Source organism: Phyllopteryx taeniolatus, chromosome 7, assembly GCF_024500385.1.
Source record: "Phyllopteryx taeniolatus isolate TA_2022b chromosome 7, UOR_Ptae_1.2, whole genome shotgun sequence".
In the NCBI taxonomy this organism is placed as follows: domain Eukaryota; kingdom Metazoa; phylum Chordata; class Actinopteri; order Syngnathiformes; family Syngnathidae; genus Phyllopteryx; species Phyllopteryx taeniolatus.
Genome location: NC_084508.1, coordinates 577605 through 600455, shown reverse-complemented (window position 1 = coordinate 600455; position 22851 = coordinate 577605). Strand labels below are relative to the sequence as shown.

At 46.4% G+C, this 22851-nt stretch overlaps 1 protein-coding gene across 5 annotated transcripts in view; it reads right to left on the bottom strand.

The window, feature by feature from the left end:
- The window catches only part of nlgn1 (neuroligin 1), a 345371-nt gene that overhangs the window by 80868 nt on the left and 241652 nt on the right, over positions 1–22851 (bottom strand). For all 5 annotated transcript variants that reach the window (XM_061780578.1, XM_061780580.1, XM_061780579.1 and 2 more), the window contains 3 exons: positions 21902–22168; positions 12563–12924; positions 12075–12235 (listed from right to left, as the gene is read on the bottom strand). In XM_061780578.1, the coding sequence (XP_061636562.1) occupies positions 12075–12235; positions 12563–12924; positions 21902–22168 (790 nt within the window). The remainder of the gene's footprint in view (positions 1–12074; positions 12236–12562; positions 12925–21901; positions 22169–22851) is intronic.

The following is a 22851-nucleotide window of genomic DNA, read 5'->3' as shown; positions in this document are numbered from 1 at the left end:
AGGGCACTCCACGCTTTTCCGACTGAGGACCAGTGTTGTCACAGTTACCTTGAAAAAGTAATTTATTTGCTTTACTGATTGTCATGTGTGTGTGTGTGTGTTCCGGGTTTTGTCTTCCCCCCTGTTTCACAGACACCTGCTCCTGTGAGCATCTTCACCACCTGTGCCTCGTTCACCCTAATTACCCCTTGTATATAACCTCGTGTCTCATTTCCTCTCGTTGCCAGTTCGTTGTACCTTGTTGTCGCGTTCCAGCATTCCTTGTTTCCACGTCATAGACTCACAGTAAGGCTTGACCCTGTTCCGATTATCGACCTTGCCTCTTTGCCTCATGTTTTTGGATACTGTTGCCTCTTTTGGATTGCCTGCCTGTGTACCGACCTATGCCCGTCTATTAAACCTCTCTTTTTGGAAACTGTCCATCTGTTTTGGAGTCGTGCATTTTTGGGTCCTATCCGCTGTTCCGTTCATGACAGAACGAACTGGCCATAACATGGACCCAGCAGACTCAGACCCGGTGCGCAAAGCCCTTCAAGCACAGGGTCAACGCCTCATGAAGCAGGATGAGCAGATTGCTGCCCTCGACCTTCATCTAGAGGGACTGTCAAGTTATCAGGACAATATGATGAGACAGGTGGCCTCGTAGTTTGAACTTCTTATGAAATTTTTTCAAGAGAAGGAACCAGTTGGCACCACACCCAGTACCGCCACAGTACTTCCATGTGAAGTAGTCACCATGCAGCCACCTGCCACCTCCGCTGCTGTCTGCCCACAGCTCTCTCGACCGGAGAGGTTCTCTGGAAATTCTGGGAACATTAAGCCGTTCATCACGTAGTGCGAACTCCACTTTGAGCTGCAGGCAGCTGCATTCCCCACCGAGCGGTCAAAGATCGCATTCGTCATTTCCCACCTGACTGGTCGTGCGGAGGCGTGGGCTACTGCTGAATGGAGCCGCAATTCCGCCGCGTGTCATTCATGGGCTTTTTTCGTAAAGACTATGGAGCAAATTTTTCAATTTTCCACTCCTGATCGTGAGGCAGCTCGCTCCCTTGTCACCTTACAACAAGGCAAGCGCCGGGTGTCAGATTACGCGATTGAGTTTCGCATTCTAGCGGCTGAGAGTCATTGGAATAATCGGGCGCTACTCGATGCCTTTTTTCAAGGACTATCCCCCGCCGTCAAGGATCATTTAGTCTCGCTAGACCTGCCGACCGACTTGGACGCTCTCATTGCTCTCGCCGTAAAAATCGACAAGAGGCTTTTGGATCGCGAGCTAGATGGAGATCGGCGGAGGGCTGCGTCAACGCGCACTTGGAGGACGAGCCTCGGTGACCAGCCAAACCAAGGCAGATCTCCTGGTTCCGGTCTCAACCCACTGGCTAGTGTCCCCACGGAGGAACCCATGCAACTGGGCAGGTTCCGTCTCTCCCCTGAGGAACGTCAACGCCGGCTGAGGGAAGGGCGGTGCTTCTACTGCGGTCAGTTGGGTCATTCCGTGAGCAACTGTCACGTCAAAGTTGCCGGTGCCGGTAGCCAGGGCACGGGAGAGGTGAGTCTGAATTTCATTAAGGAAGACCCTACACGGGTTCTTCCTAAAGTGACACTATGCTCTCCTGATCAAGAAATTCATACGCCTGTATTAATTGACTCTGGTTCTGATGCAAACTTACTCAACTCCATCCTGGTTAGACGTATGCACCTTAGAACCTTTGGAATAAAACGCCACCGCAACACCTATGCTGCAGACGGCAGTTTTATGGGCAAGATCACTCACCGCACCCAAACACTCACATTGACATTCCCTGATTCTCACTCGGAACGTATTAGTTTTCATGTTTTTGACGCCATGAATCATGACGTTATCTTAGGGAACCCATGGTTGAAATTACATAACCCCCACATTGACTGGTCCTCTGGGCAGGTTATGTCATGGGGCAGCAATTGCGCCCGTAACTGTTTCAAGCCGCCACGTGATGTTCAGGGTCATGTTTCTAAGGACACTCCACAGACCCCATCTGGGGATCCTGATTTATCTCAAGTGCCCACCTGTTATCAGGATATTAAAGATGTTTTTTCCAAGTTCAAGGCCAAATCCCTTCCACCCCACAGACCTTATGACTGTGCTGTTGACTTGCTGCCTGGAACCACACCCCCACGAGGGAGGTTGTTCTCTCTTTCAGGGCCGGAACACAAGGCCATGAAGGAGTACGTAGAAGAATCACTGGCAGCCGGGATCATTCGCCCATCTTCATCCCCTGCGGGAGCAGGATTTTTCTTCGTGGACAAGAAAGACAAGACCCTGCGACCCTGTATCGATTACCGGGGTCTCAACGAGATCACGGTAAAAAACAGGTACCCTCTTCCTCTCATCTCCACCGCCTTTGAGTTCCTGGAGGGAGCCAAGATTTTCACCAAACTGGACTTAAGAAATGCATATCATCTAGTCAGGATAAGGGAGGGGGATGAATGGAAAACAGCATTCAACACACCAACGGGACATTATGAATATTTGGTAATGCCTTTTGGGCTTACTAACGCTCCAGCTGTTTTCCAGAACCTTGTCAACGATGTCCTGCGTGACATGTTGAATGTTTATGTTTTTGTTTATCTAGATGATATTTTGATATTCTCCCCGGATGAGGAGACTCACATTATTCATGTCCTCTGTTTTGCAGCAGTTACTGCAGAATCAACTCTATGTCAAGGCTGAGAAATGTGAGTTCCACAAGGCGTCCGTTTCTTTTCTGGGTTTCGTCCTGGCTCAAGGTGAAGTCAAGATGGACCCGTGCAAAGTCGATGCAGTTATTAATTGGCCTACTCCCACGTCACGCAAACATGTACAAAGGTTCTTAGGGTTCGCAAACTTCTACAGGAAATTCATTAGAAATTTCAGTTCAATAGCCTCTCCTTTGCATGATCTTACCTCGCCACACCAACCTTTTGTATGGAACCCGCTTTGTCAGGCAGCTTTTCAAAAACTTAAGTCGAGCTTTACCTCCGCTCCCATCCTTACTTTGCCAGATCTCAAACACCAGTTTGTGGTGGAAGTCGATGCGTCTGATGCCGGAATAGGAGCAGTGCTCTCCCAGAAATCTCTCAAGGATGATAAGTTACATCCTTGTGCTTTCCTCTCCAAAAAATTGACCCCAGCTGAGAGAAATTATGACATTGGTGACCGTGAACTGTTGGCAGTCAAGGTGGCTTTGATGGAGTGGAGGCACTGGCTAGAGGGGGCACAGACTCCGTTTTTAGTATGGACAGATCACAAGAACCTTGAATATATCAAGACTGCTAAAAGATTAAATGTGAGGCAGGCTAGATGGGCTCTGTTCTTCACTAGATTTAACTTTATGTTATCCTACCGACCGGGTTCTAAAAATGGTAAGCCAGATGCTTTGTCACGCATTTTCTCCGAAGAGAATTCTTTGTCCGACCCTAAGACTATCTTGCCTAAATCATGTTTTATTTCCGCGTTTGTGTGGGACATCGAAAATGCGGTCAAAGGGGCTCTGAAAGACATTCCTAGCCCTGAAGATTGCCCTGAGAACAGGCTTTATGTGGTTCCGACCTTAAGGGGAAGAGTCATCCACTGGGCTCACACGAACCGAACTGTATGTCACCCAGGCATTGCCAAGACACAATCAGTGGTCGAACAGCGCTTTTGGTGGCCTAATGTTAGGAGGGATGTTATCGATTACGTCAATGCTTGCCAGGTATGTGCTGCTAACAAGCCCTCTCATCAACGTCCTTCTGGGGAGTTGCGACCCCTGCCAATACCACAACGTCCTTGGTCAGACATTTCCGTAGACTTTGTGACAGGATTACCGGCCTCTAAAGCCAATACAACCATTCTTACAGTTGTTGACAGGTTCTCTAAGATGGCACACTTCATTGCACTTCCAAAACTCCCCTCTGCTAAGGACACTGCCGAGCTCATGATTAATCAGGTTTTTAAGTTCCATGGTTTCCCAAAGAATGTGGTGTCTGATAGGGGTCCCCAATTCATTTCGCAATTTTGGAAGGAGTTTTGCAATCTCATAGGTGCTACTGTCAGTCTGTCATCTGGGTTTCATCCTGAAACCAACGGCCAAACCGAGAGGCTGAACCAGGACCTGGAGACGGGGCTCCGATGTCTCGCTTCACAGGAGCCGCGATCCTGGTCTCAGAAACTGGTTTGGGTCAAATTCTCCCACAATTCCCTCCCCTCTGCATCCACTGGTCTATCGCCTTTTCACGTTGTGCATGGTTACCAACCATCTCTGTTTCCTGCCATAGCCCCAGAATCCACAGTTCCAGCGGCATTAACCTTGGTGAGACGCTGCAGGAGGACCTGGGAGCGAGCCCGCCAGATGCTGCTGCGCCAGGGAAGGTCCTACAAGGTCGCTGCTGACCGTCGGAGGACACCGGCCCCGAACTACAAAGTGGGTCAGCGAGTTTGGCTCTCGACCAAGCATATTCCACTCCGGGTGGAGTCCAAGAAGCTCGCTCCCAGGTTCGTTGGGCCCTTCCCCATCACAAAAATCATCAACCCTGTCACCGTGAAGCTGAGGCTCCCGAGGTCTATGCGGGTCCACCCTACTTTTCACGTCAGCCTACTCAAGCCAGCCCGGGAGTCCCTTCTGGTCCCGCCTTCCAGGCCCCCTCCTCCCCCCCAGTTTGTGGATGGGGGCCCTGTCTTCTCTGTGAAGCGGCTGTTGTCATCTCGTCGGAGGGGCAGGGGGTTTCAATATCTGGTGGACTGGGAGGGCTATGGGCCTGAGGAGCGTTCCTGGGTACCGTCTGCGTTTATCGTGGATGATTCGCTCATTCGGGACTTCCACGTTGCGCATCCAGGGGCCCCAGGGCCGTCTGGGGCCGGCCGTTAAGGGGGGGGGGGGGGGGGGGGGGGGGGGGGTACTGTCATGTGTGTGTGTGTTCCGGGTTTTGTCTTCCCCCCTGTTTCACACACACCTGCTCCTGTGAGCATCTTCACCACCTGTGCCTCGTTCACCCTAATTACCCCTTGTATATAACCTCGTGTCTCATTTCCTCTCGTTGCCAGTTCGTTGTACCTTGTTGTCGCGTTCCAGCATTCCTTGTTTCCACGTCATAGACTCACAGTAAGGCTTGACCCTGTTCCGATTATCGACCTTGCCTCTTTGCCTCATGTTTTTGGATACTGTTGCCTCTTTTGGATTGCCTGCCTGTGTACCGACCTATGCCCGTCTATTAAACCTCTCTTTTTGGAAACTGTCCATCTGTTTTGGAGTCGTGCATTTTTGGGTCCTATCCGCTGTTCCGTTCATGACACTGATTACTTACACTTAAAAGTAACTTAGTTACTTTAATGATTACTTGATTTCAAAAGTAACTAGGTTAGATTATAAGTAACTTTTTTAGTTACTTCCATCATCTGTCAAGTAGCAGGAATATCACTTATCCACAGTACAAAAAGAGCATGAGCTAAACCGTATCCATTACTCAGTAATATATGCCACACAGGTTACAGAATGACGGCAACATGAACCAATAACTTAAATATTAGTGTAGTTGAACCCACATTAAATGAGCTACTTGGTGTAGAGTTGAGATGCCAAATACAGTAAGTACCTAAACATGGAAACAAGCACACCATTCTTAAGTACAGTTCTCTAAAGACTCTTAACAGATAGCTAGATAGATAGATAGACTGTAGCAACCCTGCATATTGTTCAAGTTTTCGATTATGTGGGGGTCCATGAAGGCAACTGTGTGTGTGTGTGTGTGTGTGTGTGTGTGTGTGTTTGTGTGCGTGTGTGCATAAATGGGTTCCACAAAGGCAACTGTGTGTGTGTGCGTGTACATAAATGTGACAGAGTGGCGGTTAGGATGTTGGGCTTGGGGGAAACAGACAGGACTGGATTTAATGTTTTAAAAACGTTATTACGGCCAACAGTACTCATTTTATGTGCATTATAGTGTTGTTGGTAAATGCAGCCCTATGGGGGGCACAAGTCAGTGCAAACTGTAGGCCGGTCCCAAGCCCGGATAAATGCAGAGGGTTGCGTCAGGAAGGGCATCCGGCATAAAACCTTGCCAAACAAATATGAGCGTTCATCCAAAGAATTCCATCCCGGATCGGTCGTGGCCCGGGTTAACAACGTCCGCCACCGGCGCCGTCAAATTGCGGGGCGCCGTTGGAAATTCAGCTACTGTGGGTCGTAGTCAAAGAAGAAGAGGTGGAAAGCGGGTTCTTCGGCAGACAGAGAAGAGGAAAACACAGAGCCTAGAACTGAATGTGGGGACTTTGAATGTTGGGACTATGACAGGAAAATCTCGGGAGTTGGTTGACATGATGATTAGGAGAAAGGTTGATATATTGTGTGTCCAGGAGACCAGGTGGAAAGGCAGTAAGGTGAGAAGTTTAGGGGCAGGGTTTAAATTATTTTACCATGGTGTAGATGGGAAGAGAAATGGAGTCGGGGTTATTTTAAAAGAAGAGTTGGCTAAGAATGTCTTGGAGGTGAAAAGAGTATCAGATCGAGTGATGAGGCTGAAATTTGAAATTGAGGGTGTTATGTGTAATGTGATTAGTGGCTGTGCCCCACAGGTAGGATGTGACCTAGAGGTGAAAGAGAAATTCTGGAAGGAGCTACACGAAGTAGTTCTGAGCATCCCAGACAGAGAGAGAGTCTTAATTGGTGCAGATTGTAATGGACATGGTGAAGGTAATAGGGGTGATGAAAAAGTGATGGGTAAGTACGACATCCAGGAAAGGAACTTGGAGGGACAGATGGTGGTAGACTTTGCAACAAGGATGCAAATGGCTGTAGTGAACACTTTTTCCCCAGAAGAGGCACGAACATAGGGTGACTTACAAGAGCGGCGGTAGAAGCACGCAGGTGGATTACATCTTGTGCAGACGATGTAATCTGAAGGACGTTACCAACTGTAAGGTAGTGGTAGGGGAGAGTGGGGCTAGACAGCATATGATGGTGGTGTGTAAGATGACTCTGGTGGTGGGGAGCAAGATTAGGAAGACAAAGGCAGAGAAGAGAACCATGTGGTGGAAGCTGGGACAGGACGAGTGTTGTGCAGCTTTTCGGGAAGAGGTGAGACAGGCTCTCGGTGGATGGGAGGAGCTTCCAGAAGACTGGACCACTGCAGCCAAGGTGATCAGAGAGGCAGGCAGGAGAGTACTTGGTGTATCTTCTGGCAGGAAAGGAGAGAAGGAGACTTGGTGGTGGAACCTCACAGTACAGGAAATCATACAAGGAAAACGTTAGCTAAGAAGAAGTGGGACACTGAGAGGACCGAGGGGAGGCGAAAGGAATACATTGAGATGCAACACAGGGCAAAGGTAGAGGTGGCAAAGGCCAAACAAGAGGCATATGATGACATGTATGGCAGGTTGGACACTAAAGAAGGAGAAAAGGATCTATACAGGCTGGCCAGACAGAGGGATAGAGATGGGTAGGATGGTTAGGGTGATTAAGGATAGAGATGGACATGTTGACTGGTGCCAGCAGTGTGCTAGCTAGATGGAAAGAATACTTCGAGGAGTTGATGAATGAGGAAAATGAGAGAGAAGGGAGAGTAGAAGAGGCAAGTGTGGTGGATCAGGAAATGGCAATGATTAGTAAGGGGGAAGTTAGAAAGGCATTAAAGAGGATGAAAAATGGAAAGGCATTTGGTCCTGATGACATTCCTGTGGAGGTATGGAAGCATCTAGTAGAGGTGGCTGTGGAAATTTTGACCAGCTTGTTCAATAGAATTCTAGTGCGTGAGAAGATGCCTGAGGAATGGAGGAAAAGTGTACTGGTGCCCATTTTTAAGAACAAAGGTGATGTGCAGAGCTGTGGCAACTATAGAGGAATAAAATTGATGAGCCACACAATGAAGTTATGGGAAAGAGTCGTGGAGGCTAGACTCAGGACAGAAGTGAGTATTTGCGAGCAACAGTATGGTTTCATGCCTAGAAAGAGTACCACAGATGCATTATTTGCCTTGAGGATGTTGATGGAAAAGTACAGAGAAGGTCAGAAGGAGCTACATTGTGTCTTTGTAGATCTAGAGAAAGCCTATGACAGAGTACCCAGAGAGGAACTGTGGTACTGCATGCGGAAGTCTGGAGTGGCAGAGAAGTGTTAGAATAATACAGGACATGTACGAGGGCAGCAGAACAGCGGTGAGGTGTGCTGTCGGTGTGACAGACAAATTTAAGGTGGACGTGGGACTGCATCAGGGATCAGCCCTGAGCCCCTTCCTTTTTGCAGTGGTGATGGATAGGCTAACAGATGAGGTTAGACTGGAATCCCCGTGGACCATGATGTTTGCAGATGACATTGTGATCTGCAGTGAAAGCAGGGAGCAGCTGGAGGAACAGTTAGAAAGATGGAGGCATGCACTGGAAAGAAGAGGAATTAAGATTAGCCGAAGTAAAACAGAATATATGTGCATGAATGAGAGGGGTGGTGGGGGAAGAGTGAGGCTACAGGGAGAAGAGATAGCAAGGGTGGAGGACTTTAAATACTTGGGGTCAACCGTCCAGAGCAATGGTGAGTGTGGTCAGGAACTGAAGAAACGGGTCCAAGCAGGTTCGAATGGGTGGAGGAACGTGTCAGGTGTGTTATGTGACAGAAGAGTTTCTGCTAGGATGAAGGGCAAAGTTTATAAAACAGTGGTGAGGCCAGCCATGATGTATGGATTAGAGACAGTGGCACTGAAGAGACAACAGGAAGCAGAGCTGGAGGTGGCGGAAATGAAGATGTTGAGGTTCGCTCTTGGAGTGACCAGGTTGGATAAAATTAGAAATGAGCTCATCAGAGGGACAGCCAAGGTTCGATGTTTTGGAGACAAAGTTAGAGAGAGCAGACTCTCAATTGTTTGGACACGTCCAGAGGAGAAATAGTGAGTATATTGGTAGAAGGATGATGAGGATGGAGCTGCCAGGCAAGAGAGTTAGAGGAAGACCAAAGAGAAGGTTGATGGATGTCGTGAGGGAAGACATGATGGCAGTTGGTGTTCGAGAGGAGGATGCAGGAGATAGGCTTACATGGAAAAGGATGACACGCTGTGGCGACCCCTAACGGGACAAGCCGAAAGGAAAAGAAGAAGAAGATAGTGTTGTTGGTAGCTTTTCATGATTCCGTCCACCAACAACACACACGAGCGAATGCACACACACACACACACAGACACACACACACACTCACACACTTGTTCCCACCATCGTAATTTTGATGCGAAGAGGGAGAAAACTGTTTCGTTCCCAGTGACAAGTTTACACAGATGTTTAACTAATAAAGCTGTGGGTGATTGATGGGGGGAGAAGCACGTAAATGTCAGCAGTGCAACATGTTAAACCAGCGTTGCAGCGCGTTAAACCAGCTCACGAGCAGTCCGGACTCCAGACGAAGTTGAAAGTACTCACATTTCATTGTAAATATTATTTAAGATAAGTATTGTAAGTCCTTCAGTGAGTCAGTCCCTACCTCCATGACAATTTTTGACAACGCACTTCGGTATGAATAATTAACCCACAATGCCTTGCGCGCTTAACACGTCAGTAAAACTGTTCTTAGTGAAAAAAATTAACAAAATCAAATACAGTTTTTACTAAGGAAAATAACAAAAATAGTGTGGAGACAGTGAAGCCATGCATTTCTTTGCACTTTTATATTTACTGCGCCTTCACTGTGGATTGTATGATAAACATTGCCCTCCCAGTCATGTTCCTCAATACATTAGAAAGGAAGCAGTCTGCCTATTTGGTAAAATGTTACTAGACAGACAGATGGGTGGCTACTTCAAGTCATCAGCAATAAATGACTTCTTGCAAGGAATCTTTGTTGACTCTAGTAACTATTATTGGTTTGATGTAATCTGAATACTTCCCGGTATACAGTAACGAGTTACATTGGTGGCCAACGTGTTACATTGTAAAGGTAATTTGTAATGCGCTACCATCATCACTGCTGATGACCATGGCCTCATGTTTGGAAGCTCTAATTTTTATCCCAGCCGCACACACTCATACTCGGCTGCGAACCGCTCCAATGAGAGTTGAAGATCACGGCTTGATGAAACCGTCAGAACCAAATCTTCTGCAAAAAACAGAGACGCAATGCTGAGATCACCAAACCGGACCACTTCAACACCTCGGCTGTACTTAGAAATTCTGTCCGTAAAAGTAATGAACAGAATCCGTGATAAAGGGCATCCTTGGCGGAGTCCAACCCTCACTGGAAATTCCTGGAGCACCCTCAACAGGAACCCCCCCGAATGACACGGTCAAACGCCTTCTCCCAGTCAACAAAGCACATATAGACTGGTTGGCAAACTCCCATGCACCCTCGAGGACCCTGCTAAGGGTGTAGAGCTGGTCCACTGTTCCATGGGCAGGACGAAAACCACATTGCTCTACCTGAATCTGAGATTGGACTTCCAGATGGACCCTCCACTCCAGAATCCCTGAATAAACTTCACCAGGGAGGTTGAGGAGGCACTTTCCTCAATGTCTACCAGGGGCATAAAACTCCTCGGCTCTCTTGGATAGACACACCCCTCCACCATGATAAGGTCGAGGAGGGGCTAAGGCATATATAAAAGGGAAAATTACACAAAAAAACAGCTCTAGCCCTCCAGGAACCCTAACCCTAGAGAAGGTTTGTAAATTGGAGATAGACTTGGCAAGGCAGTTCTCAGATCATTTATATCTAAATATCAGTTACATGATATGGATGGATGGATGGATATGACTATTCAGACAAACAAAATTCTGTGAGGGAGCTGAAAGGACTGGCACACTACTAGCTATGCAATTAAAGCAACAGGAAAATACCAACAATATTCTGATGATGAGGAGGGGCAATGGCTTATTAACTATATCAAAAGAACATTTGGTTTTTGAAATGTTATTTAAGGATCTTCAAACCTCTAACTGCACCGAGCACAGAGGAAGTGGAAACATTTTACTTAGAACTTTTATTACCAACAATCTCTGATGAACAAAAAAATAAATTGGATGCTCCAATAGCATCCATCCATCCATTTTCTTTTCCGCTTATCCTCACTAGCATCGCAGGCTGCTGGAGTCTATCCCAGCTATCTTTGAGCGGGAGGTGGGGTACACCCTGAACCGGTCCCCAGCCAATCGCAGGGCATATAGAAACAAACAACTATTCACACTCACATTCACACCTACGGACAATTTAGAGTCTTCAATCAACCTACCACACATGTTTTTGGGATGTGGGAGGAAACCGGAGTGCCCGGAGAAAACCCACCCAGGCACGGGGAGAACATGCAAACTCCACAGAGGCGGGGCCAGGAATTGAACCCCGGTCCTCAGAACTGTGAGGCAGATGGCTCCAATAACGGAGGAAGAAATTAGAGCTATCAATCTCTCCATGAAAACAGCAACATCACTAGGTTTGGATGGCTTCCTTGTTGAATATTACAAGAAAAATATTGATATTCCGATTCCCATCTTACATACAGTAAGGTACAGTCTATCTGGACGCATTTGAAATAGGCTGTACTGATGATAATGATAATGGTGATGCTGTAATATCTCTTTTCCCTCAATATAATATAAAGATTGTTCCAACCCTTCAGATTTCAGACCCATAAGTCTCCTTGGGGTAGATTTTAAGATACACTGGCCTCACGCTTAAAGAAAATATGATCAGTTATCATAAATGGTGACCAAGTATGATTTATAAAAAATAGATCCTCATTGGATAACATGCGGAGACTTCTGCACCGCACTCATATGAATCGCTTTAACCCAGTAATTGTAGCGGCTTCACTCGACACCAAGAAGACTTTTGATTGGGTGGAATGAGGATTTCTATATTACTTACTGTATTTTCAATATTACAGACAGACACACTGCCAAGTACCTAGCCAGATAAGGATCCCAATAGATCATCATGTTATCATTATAAAAACTGATGTCTTGATGTAATAACTTTTCTGAATTGGCAATTTTGTTTCTGTGTTGCTCTGTAAGAGGTTTATCTTCACCAGAGCTTGGCCTTGATTTAGGATTCCTGAAGGCTCACGAAGAGTGAAGCAAGTAGCATAACAACAATACATTTGTGGAACTGTACCCAGTTTTGGCGAAGTTGGTCCAATAAGTCATCATCACAGCACTGAGCATCACATCATTCTTCGAGAAATTGCAGGGAAATAGCTCAGTTGGTCCAATCATTGGCAGGCCAAACACATAGGGGATCTCATCTCCATGAGAAGCGTCAGCCCACGGTGGCACCTAATGAGTAACGGAGTGATTTGGTCAAACTACAGTAGGTTAGTGTTACAATTTTGTGATTGGTGTTTTTTTTTTTAAGCATACAAAATAAAGATAGCAACACAGTCATTTTTACATCAACAAGAATTAAATGTTACATAGTTTCAACTCCTAGATCTTGAAATGCCAACCAGAAGTCCTTTACAATATAATAACTGTTAGGAAAAATTTACTCATTGAAAAACTGGAATAAAAAGGTAACAGATACATTTATCACAATACTGATGATTAATTTCACAGATTCTGATTCTGTTGTACCACAGGGAAAAAAGGATGCCAGAGACCCACCTGTTCTGTTTGACAGTGATGATAGAACGCATAGAAGTAAGTAGGAGACCCAAAGCTAGAGTGCAGGTCTGCTGTGGCAACAGCAGGAGCCACCCACTGGTGATCAGTGAATAGGGCCATCAAGGTCTTCCTGCGTGTCTCTGGGTTGTGCCGATCAGCCCAATCTGTGTACATAAACTTGATGGTCTCTCTGAGTATGTCTTTACCCTCTGGATAGCCATAGAGGTCATCCACAAAGCTAGACACAGCGTAGTCGAAGTCATTTGCCTGAACACCATTTTCATTGTCCACGATCAGCTCCACAAATTTAAGACCCTCACCCTGATTCACTCCGAGCATAATATCATAGTTTAGGAATTCACCTGAAAATAAAACAGAGAAAAACAGGTTGGTAAGCTACAAAAGTGGTAACATTTTTAACAATAAATTCAATCCATTCATCTCGTTCCACTTATCCAGTGTCACGTCACGGTGACAGCAGCCTAAGCAGGGAAGCCCTGGCATTCCTCTCGCCAGCCACTTTGTCCATCTGTTCCCAGGTCAGGAGATATGAACTGGGTCCTCCCTGGGACATAGCGCCTCTACTCTAAGCCTATCCAGGATGATCAAGCTTCTCACCTATGTGAGAGCCAGGACACCCGACATAGAAAAGGTATTTCAGCCGCTTGTATCGGGAACATTGTTAATGCAGTGGGGCCAGTACCAAGCCCGGATAAATGCAGAGGGAAGGGCATCCGGCTTAAAACTTTGCCAAACAAATATGAGCGTTCATCCAAAGAATTCCATACCGGATCGGTCGTGGCCCGGGTTAACAAAGTCCGCCACCGGCACCGTCAACTTGCAGGGCACCGTTGGAAATTAAGCTACTGTGGGTCGAAGTCGAAGAAGAAGAAGAGGTGGAAAGCGGGTTCTTCGGCAGAAAGATAAGAGGAAAGCACAGAGCCTAGAATTGAATGTGGGGACTTTGAATGTTGGGACTATGACAGGAAAATCTCGGGAGTTGGTTGACATGATGATTAGGAGAAAGGTTGATATATTGTGTGTCCAGGAGACCCGGTGGAAAGGCAGTAAGGCTAGAAGTTTAGGGGCAGGGTTTAAATTATTTTACCATGGTGTAGATGGGAAGAGTCGGGGTTATTTTAAAAGAAGAGTTGGCTAAGAATGTCTTGGAGGTGAAAAGAGTATCAGATCGAGTGATGAGGCTGAAACTTGAAATTGAGGGTGTTATGTATAATGTGATTAGTGGCTATGCTTCACAGGTAGGATGTGACCTAGAGGTGAAATAGAAATTTTGGAAGGAGCTAGACATTCTGAGCATCCCAGATAGAGAGAGAGTCGTGATTGGTGCAGATTGTAATGGACATGTTGGTGAAGGAAATAGGGGTGATGAAGAAGTGATGGGTAAGTACGGCATCCAGGAAAGGAACTTGGAGGGACAGATGGTGGTAGACTTTGCAAAAAGGATGCAAATGGCTGTAGTGAACACTTTTTTCCAGAAGAGTCACGAACATAGGGTGACCTACAAGAGCGGAGGTAGAAGCACGCAGGTGGATTACATCTTGTGTAGACGATGTAATCTGAAGGAGGTTACCAACTGTAAATTAGTGGTAGGGGAGAGTGTGGCTAGACAGCATAGGATGGTGGTGTGTAAGATGACTCTGGTGGTGGGGAGGAAGATTAGGAAGACAAAGGCGGAGCAGAGAACCATGTGGTGGAAGCTGAGACAGGACGAGTGTTGTGCAGCTTTTCGGGAAGAGGTGAGACAAGCTCTCGATGGACAGGAGGAGCTTCCAGAAGACTGGACCACTACAGCCAAGGTGATCAGAGAGGCAGGCAGGAGAGTACTTGGTGTATCTTCTGGCAGGAAAGGAGAGAAGGAGACTTGGTGGTGGAACCTCACAGTACAGGAAATCACACAAGGAAAAAGGTTAGCTAAGAAGAAGTGGGACACTGAGAGGACCGAGGAGAGGCGAAAGGAATACATTGAGATGCGACACAGGGCAAAGGTGGAGGTGGCAAAGGCCAAACAAGAGGCATATGATGACATGTATGGCAGGTTGGACACTAAAGAAGGAGAAAAGGATCTATACAGGCTGGCCAGACAGAGGGATAGAGATGGGTAGGATGGTTAGGGTGATTAAGGATAGAGATGGACATGTTGACTGGTGCCAGCAGTGTGCTAGCTAGATGGAAAGAATACTTTGAGGAGTTGATGAATGAGGAAAATGAGAGAGAAGGGAGAGTAGAAGAGGCAAGTGTGGTGGATCAGGAAGTGGCAATGATTAGTAACGGGTAAGTAAGAAAGGCATTAAAGAGGATGAAAAATGGAAAGGCAGTTGGTCCTGATGACATTCCTGTGGAGGTATGGAAGCATCTTGGAGAGGTGGCTGTGGAAATTTTGACCAGCTTGTTCAATTGAATTATAGCGCGTGAGAAGATGCCTGAGGAATGGAGGAAAAGTGTGCTGGTACCCATTTTTAAGAACAACGGTGATGTGCACAGCTGTGGGAACTATAGAGGAATAAAGTTGATGAGCCATACAATGAAGTTATGGGAAAGAGTAGTGGAGGCTAGACTCAGGACAGAAGTGAGTATTTACGAGCAACAGTATGGTTTCATGCCTAGAAAGAGTACCACAGATGCATTATTTGCCTTGAGGAGGTTGATGGAAAAGTACAGAGAAGGTCAGAAGGAGCTACCTTGTGTCTTTGTAGATCGAGAGAAAGCCTATGACAGAGTACCCAGAGAGGAACTGTGGTACTGCATGCGGAAGTCTAGAGTGGCAGAGAAGTATGGTGGTGGGGGAAGAGTGAGGCTACAGGGAGAAGAGATAGCAAGGGTGGAGGACTTTAAATACTTGGGCTCAACCGTCCAGAGCGATGGTGAGTGTGGTCAGGAAGTGAAGAAACGGGTCCAAGCAGGTTGGAACGGTGGAGGAAGGTGTCAGGTGTGTTATGTGACTGAAGAGTCTCTGCTAGGATGAAGGGCAAAGTTTATAAAACAGTGGTGAGGCCAGCTAATCCGTATTCGAGACAGTGGCACTGAAGAGACAACAGGAAGCAGAGTTGGAGGTGGCGGAAATTAAGATGTTGAGGTTCGCTCTCGGAGTGACCAGGTTGGATAAAATTAGAAATGAGCTCATCAGAGGGACAGCCAAGATTCGATGTTTCGGAGACAAAGTTAGAGAGCGCGGACTTTGTTGGTTTGGACCCGTCCAGAGGAGAAATAGTGAGTATATTGGTAGAAGGATGATGAGGTTGGAGCTGCCAGGCAAGAGCGCTAGAGGAAAACCAAAGAAGGTTGATGGATGTCGTGAGGGAAGACATGAGGGCAGTTGGTGTTCGAGAGTAGGATGCAGGAGATAGGCTTACATGGAAAAGGATGACATGCTGTGGCGACCCCTAAAGGGAGAAGCCGAAAGGAAAAGAAGTATCTGGAACATTGTTGTTTTGATCACTACCCACAGCCTATGACCATAGGTGAGGGTGGGAATGTAGACTGACTAGTAAATAGAGAGCTCTGTCTTTCAGCTCAGCTCCCTCTTCAAAATGACAGACCAATGCAAAGTCGGCATCACTGCAGATGCTGCACAGATCCATCTGTTGATCTCCTGCTACATTCTTCCGAAGACCACAAAATACACAAACTCCTCCACTTCAGGCAAATCGTATCCCCGATCCAGACCCTTTTCCAACTGAGGACCATTGTCTCAGATTTGGAGGTGCCGATTCTCATTTCAACCGCTTCACACCCAGCTGAGAACAGCTCCAGTGGAGTTAAAGATCACAGGTTCGTGAAGCTAACAGAACCACATCATACGCCAAAAGCAAAGACGTAATACTGAAGTCGACAAACTGGAACCCCTCTATGCCTCAACTGCGCAAAAAAATTATCTCCCTGAATGTCTAGTCATCCATTTTCTGAGCCGCTTCTCCTCACTAGGGTCGCGGGCATGCTGGAGCCTATCCCAGCTATCATCGGGCAGGAGGCGGGGTAAACCCTGAACTGGTTGCCAGTCAATCGCAGGGCACATACAAACAAACAACCATTCGCACTCACATTCACACCTACGGGCAATTTAGAGTTGTCAATTAACCTACCACGCATGTTTTTTTGGGATGTGGGAGGAAACCGGAGTGCCCGCAGAAAACCCACGCAGGCACGGGGAGAACATGCAAACTCCACACAGGCGGGGCCGGGGATTGAACCCCGGTCCTCAGAACTGTGAGGCAGACGCTCTAACCAGTCATCCGTCGTGCCGCCGTCCCTGAATGTAATGAACAAAATTTGTGACAAAGGGCAGCCTTGGCAGAGTTCAAACCCCACAGCAAACAAATCCGATTTACTGCCGGCAATACCAGACAAATTCTGACACGAGACGTACAGGAAGGGAACGGTCCTTATCAGGGGTTGCGGTTTACCACAATCCTGGAGCACACCGCACAGAACTCACTGAGGGATAGTCAAATGCCCTTTTCAAGTCTACAAATGACATGTACCCTGGTTGGGTGAACTCCCATGCACTCCAGGACCATGCAGGACCCTGCTGAGGTTGTAAAACTAGTCCACTGGACCATCTTCCTCTTCGCTTCCTTTCGGCTTGTCTTGTTATGGGTCGCCACAGCGTGTCATCCTTTTCCATGTAAGCCTATCTCCTACATCCTCCCCTCTAACACCAAATGCCCTCATGTCTTCCCTCGCTACCTCTATCAATCTTCTCTTTGGTCTTCCTTGAGCTCTCTTGCCTGGCAGCTCCACTCTCATCATCCTTCTACCAATATACTCACTATCTCTCCTCTGGATGTGTCCAAATCATCGAATTCCAAATTTGTCTCCAAAACATCTAACCTTGGCCGTCCAACTGATGAGCTCATTTCTAATCCTATCCAACATGGTGAGTCCGAGAGAGAAATTCAACATCTTCATTTCCGCCACCGCCAGTTCTGCTTCCTGTTATCTCTTCAGTCTCTCATCTGTACACCATGGCTGACTTCACCACTGTCTTATAAACGTTGCCCTTCATCCTAACCGAGACTCTTCTGTCACATAATACACCTGACACCTTCCTCCACCCGTTCCAACCTCCTCTTCACTTCCTTAACACACTCCCCATTGCTCTGGACTGTTTACGCTAAGTATTTAAAGTACTTGCTATCTCTTCTACCTGTAGCCTCACTCTTCCCCTCCACCCCTCTCATTCATGCACATATATTTTGTCTTACTTCGGCTTCATTCCTCTCCTTTCCAGTGCATGCCTCCACCTTTCTGTTCCTCCACCTGCTCCCTGCTTTCACTGCAGACCCAATGTCATCTTCTCACATCATGGTTCATCATGGGCACAGTCCCACCGCCACCTTACACTCCTGCGTGACACCTACAACACACCTCATCGCTGTTCTGCTGCCCTCATACATGTCCTTTACTATTCTAACATACTTCCCTGCCACTCCAGACTTCCGCATGCAGTACCACAGTTCCTCTCTCGGTAGTCTGTCAATGGCTTTCTCAAGATCTAACAATGTAACTCATTCTGACCTTCTCTGTACTTCTCCATCAACACCCTCAAGCCAAATAAAGCATCTATGGTACTCTTTCTTGGCATGAAACCATACTGTTGCTCGTAAATACTCACTTCTGTCCTGAGTCTAGCCTCCAATACCTTTCCCCATATCTTTATTGTGTGACTCATCAACTTTATACCTCTATAGTTCCCATAGCTCTGCACATCACCCTTGTTCTTAAAAATAGGTACCAGCACACCTTTCCTCCATTCCTCAGGCATCTTCTCACCCGCTAGAATTCTGTTGAACAAGCTGGTCAAAAGCTCCACAGCCACCTCTCCTAGATGCTTCCATAACCTCCACAGGAATGTCATTAGGAGCAACTGCCTTTCCATTTTTTATCCTTTTTAATGCCTTTCGAACTTCCCCCATAGTAGTCATTGCAACTTCCTGGTCCACCACACTTGCCTCTTCTACTCTTCCTTCTCTCTCATTTTCCTCATTCATCAACTCCTCAAGGTATGCTTTCCATCTATCCAGCATACTACTGATACCGGTCAACACATTTCCATCTCAATCCTTAATCACCCTAAACTACACCAGATCCTTCCCATCTCTAGACCTCTGTCAGGCCTGTAGATCTTTTTCTCCTTCTTTCGTGTCCAACCTGGCATACAGGTCATCATATGACTCTTGTTTGGCCTTTTGCACCTCTACCTTCGCCCTATGTCGCATCTACATGGATTCCTTTCTCCTCTCCTCAATCCTCTCAGTGTCCCACTTCTTCTTTGCTAACCTCCTTCCTTATGATTTCCTGTATTTCCTAAGGTTCCACCACTAAGTGTCCTTCTCCCCTAACGCTTCCTTTAAAATAACCTCTACTTAATTTCTCTTCACATCTACACCATGGTAGATACATCAAGTACTCTCCTGCTTCTCTCTCTGATTACCTTAGTTGTAGTGGTCCAGTCTGCTGGAAGCTCCTCCTGTCCACCGAGAGCCTGTCTCACCTTTTCTCGAAAAGCCGCACAACAATCTTTTTTTCTCAGCTTCAACCACATGGTTCTCTGCTCTGCCTTTGTCCTTTAGTCTTCCTCCCCACCACCAGAGTCATCTTACATGCCACCATCCTATGATCTCCAGCCAGACTCTCCCCTACCACTACCTTACAGTCAATAGCCTCCTTCAGATTACATCGTCTGCACAAGATGTAATCCACCTGCATGCGTCTACCTCTGCTCTTATAGGTCCCCCAATGTTCCTGCCTCTTCTGGAAGAAAGTCTTCACTCCAGTGATTTCCATCCTTTTTGCAAAGCCTACCACCATTTGTTCCTCCAAGTTCCTTTCCTGGATGCCGTACTTACCCATCACTTCTTCATCACCCCTGTTTCCTTCACCAACATGTCCCTTTCAATCTCCACCAATCATGACTCTTTCTCTGTCTGGGATGTTCAGAAATACTTCGTCTAGCTAGAGAAATCTCTCTTACCTCTAGGTCACATCCTATCTGTGGGGCATAGCCACTAATCACATTATACATAACACCCTTAATTTCAAGTTTCAGCCTCATCACTCGATCTGTAACTCTTTTCACCTCCAAGACATTCTTAGCTAACGCTTCCTTTAAAATAACCTTTACTTAATTTCTCTTCACATCTACACCATGGTAAAATAATTTGAACCCTGCCCCTAAACTTCTAGCCTTACTGGCTTTCCACCTGCTCTCCTGGACACAAAATATATCAACCTTTCTCCTCATGTCTCATGTTTCTCCTCATTTCTCATTATGTCAACCAACTCCCAAGCTTTTCCCATCATAGTCCCAATATTAAAAATCCCCACAATCAGTTTTAGGCTCTGGGTTTTCCTCTTGACTTTCTGCCTCGGAACCTGCTTTCTACCTCTCCTTCACCTTCGACCCACAGTAGCTGAATTTCCACCGACACCCTGTAGGTTAACTGCACCGGTGGCGGACGTTGTCAACCTGGGCCACGACCAATCTGGTATGGAATTCTTTGGATGCATATTTGTTTGGCAAAGTTTTAAGCCAGATGCCCTTCCTGATGCAACCCTCTACATTTATCAAGGTTTTATCAAGGCCTACAGTTTGCACTGAACAAAAAACCCACTGCTTCCCCTGATTTCTGAGGTTGACTCTTTCAACAGACCATCCATTCCTGGGGCCTCATTTATCACAGAGTGCGTAGAGCAGGTAATAAATTTGTTACGCAGGCACAAGAAAATCCATATTAAGTAAACTTGCGGACACATGTCGCACTCAAATCAGTATGCAATGTGTGCTGACAAATCTCACTTGTTCTAAACTGCCGAGATCGCGCACGCTGAGCCTTATTGCATTGTGAAATTCCTCCAACTGCCCATATATGGGAGCAACAATCCTTTCAAGGACGCGGGGATTGGATCCCTCCAAAAAAGGGCAGAAAAAACTTTGAGTAATTTGAAACCAAAGTGTGAATGTAACCAATCTGTCACTTAACTTTGTGAGTTACAGAAACAAAGAAAAAAATACTGTTTGCAACAATGAATGCATGAGTCACCAACAATGGGGAAAAAAATGACGTGGGGACGTCAAATTTAACCACTGCTGTTGATTCTATCGATCACAGAGAAGATCAGTCTCAGAAATAAAAATAAATGGTTTCACATGGAAATAAAAATAAATGGTTTCACATAAAAATCAACACCACAAAACGTGTCACGGCCCACAGACAAGAATTATCTTCAATTAACGGGGAAGACACACAATTATGGATACTCGTATTGCTAGCATTACTGGAGACATATTATACTGTACAATGTGTGGAGCATTCTCAACCACAGCTCCCATAGAAGAACGCATGCATCCACGGCGCTCTTCTGTAGCATGAATAAGGCCCCAGAATCGTGGAATAGACCTTACCAGGAAAGATTTAAGAGTGTGACCCCTGTAGTTGGAAGACACCTTTTAGTCCCACCTCTTAAAAAGGGGGATCACCAACCCCAGTCTGCCATTCCAGAGGCACTCTCCAATATTTATGCGATTTTGCAGAGGCTAGTCAACTAAGACCGCCCCACAATATCCAGAGCCTTTGAGGACCTCCTGGCATGTATCTTCCACCCCCGGGGCCCTGCCACCAAAGAACTTTTTAGCCACCTCGGTGACCTCAACCTCAGCGAAAGGAGAGCCCACCTCAGACTCCCTATACTCTGCTTCCTCATTGGAAGGCGTGTAGGTGCAATTAGGTCTTTGAAGTAATCTTCCCAATGACCCACAACGTCCCTTATCCAAGTCAGCAGTCCCCCATCCCAATATAGAGAGTGATGATGGTGCACTGCTTCCCCCTCCCGGGGCCGCCCCATGGTGGACCAGAATTTCCTCGAAGCCATTTGGATATCGTTCTTGATGGCCTCACTGAACTCCTCCCAAGCCCAAGTTTTTGTCTCAGCAACCATTGAAACCACACAACTGCCCATGACAGAGGTGGTGAACCCGTGGGAAGGGGGACGCCCATTGCCTCTTTGGGACCACCAGGCCCCACATACAGGCTTGGCCCAAAAGGGGGGACCCAGTGACCCGTATCCGGGTGAGGAAAAAATTGTTCCAGACATTTTCTTCGTCATAGCGGCTTCTGAGCCATGCTTTGTCTGGCCCCTCACTTCGGGCCTGTTTGCCCTGGGTGACAGAAACTGCTCCACCATGGCAAGATGAAGGCTCATGGAGGAGTAAGAATATATTCTACTAAAAAAATTGGTATAATTTGTACATCAAGTACTAGGGACAATATTGAGCGAAGACTGAATAATCAACCCAATAGTCAAGTCTAAAATGTGTTGTACCTTGCTCCATGAGTATCTGCGGGTCATCAGGGATTACATCACCATCAATAACAGGTCCAAAGGCAATGTGGTACCGTGCTGGCTGGATGTCTTGATCCACCAACTCTTTGTAATGTTTTCTCTGAAGACACGCCACGAGCTCGACTGTGTCCTCAAGATTACAGCCAACTTTGCGGGCCAGGGTTCTAGCATACTTAGCTGGCTGGAAGCTAACAGCCCAGCTTGACAGCGCTGTGCCACTCTGGGTGATGGCCCTTTGAAACAGGCCTAAAAATATTTGAAGCACAGAAAGAAAAGAGGGGGGGGGGGGCAATTATTTTTTTATACAGTTTTAAAAATGGCAATAATGTGAGATAAATAACAACAGAACTTATTGGCCACATCAAAAAGAATAGTTAATACTTACCTGAGTTGGAAAGAGCATTGTGTTTTACATTTAGTAATGACAAAATAAAGTATAAATAGATCTCAACAGGACAAAATATAACACCAATACCATACTCAGTAAGGATTGAAATGAGTTTGGGATTTGATGTATTAAGACTCAAGAGACTATTTCTCAATATTCACAGAATGGTTTTCGAGTCAGGTGATTTGCACGTACTGTACCTCCCTGCAACACACGCACAACCGCACGCACGCACACAAACACACACCCCTCTCCGATGATGATTGGCTGCACGTTTTTTTTAGCAGCGTATTTCAGCATTCTTTAGTTGTGTAAATTGCATCATTGCAAACTCAACAAAGATACAGTATGTAACAGTCAACACCCATGTCTGCCATTATACAATATAAGGCAGCGTTTTAAAGTTGTGTAAATTGCGTCTTTGTGACATAAAAAGATAGTGTAAATCCAACTTCACTGTTGCACATTCAAGAAACACAAGAAAATCAATCCACAAATGATGCCTTCACTTACAAGTCAGAAACATCAATACTAGACAATA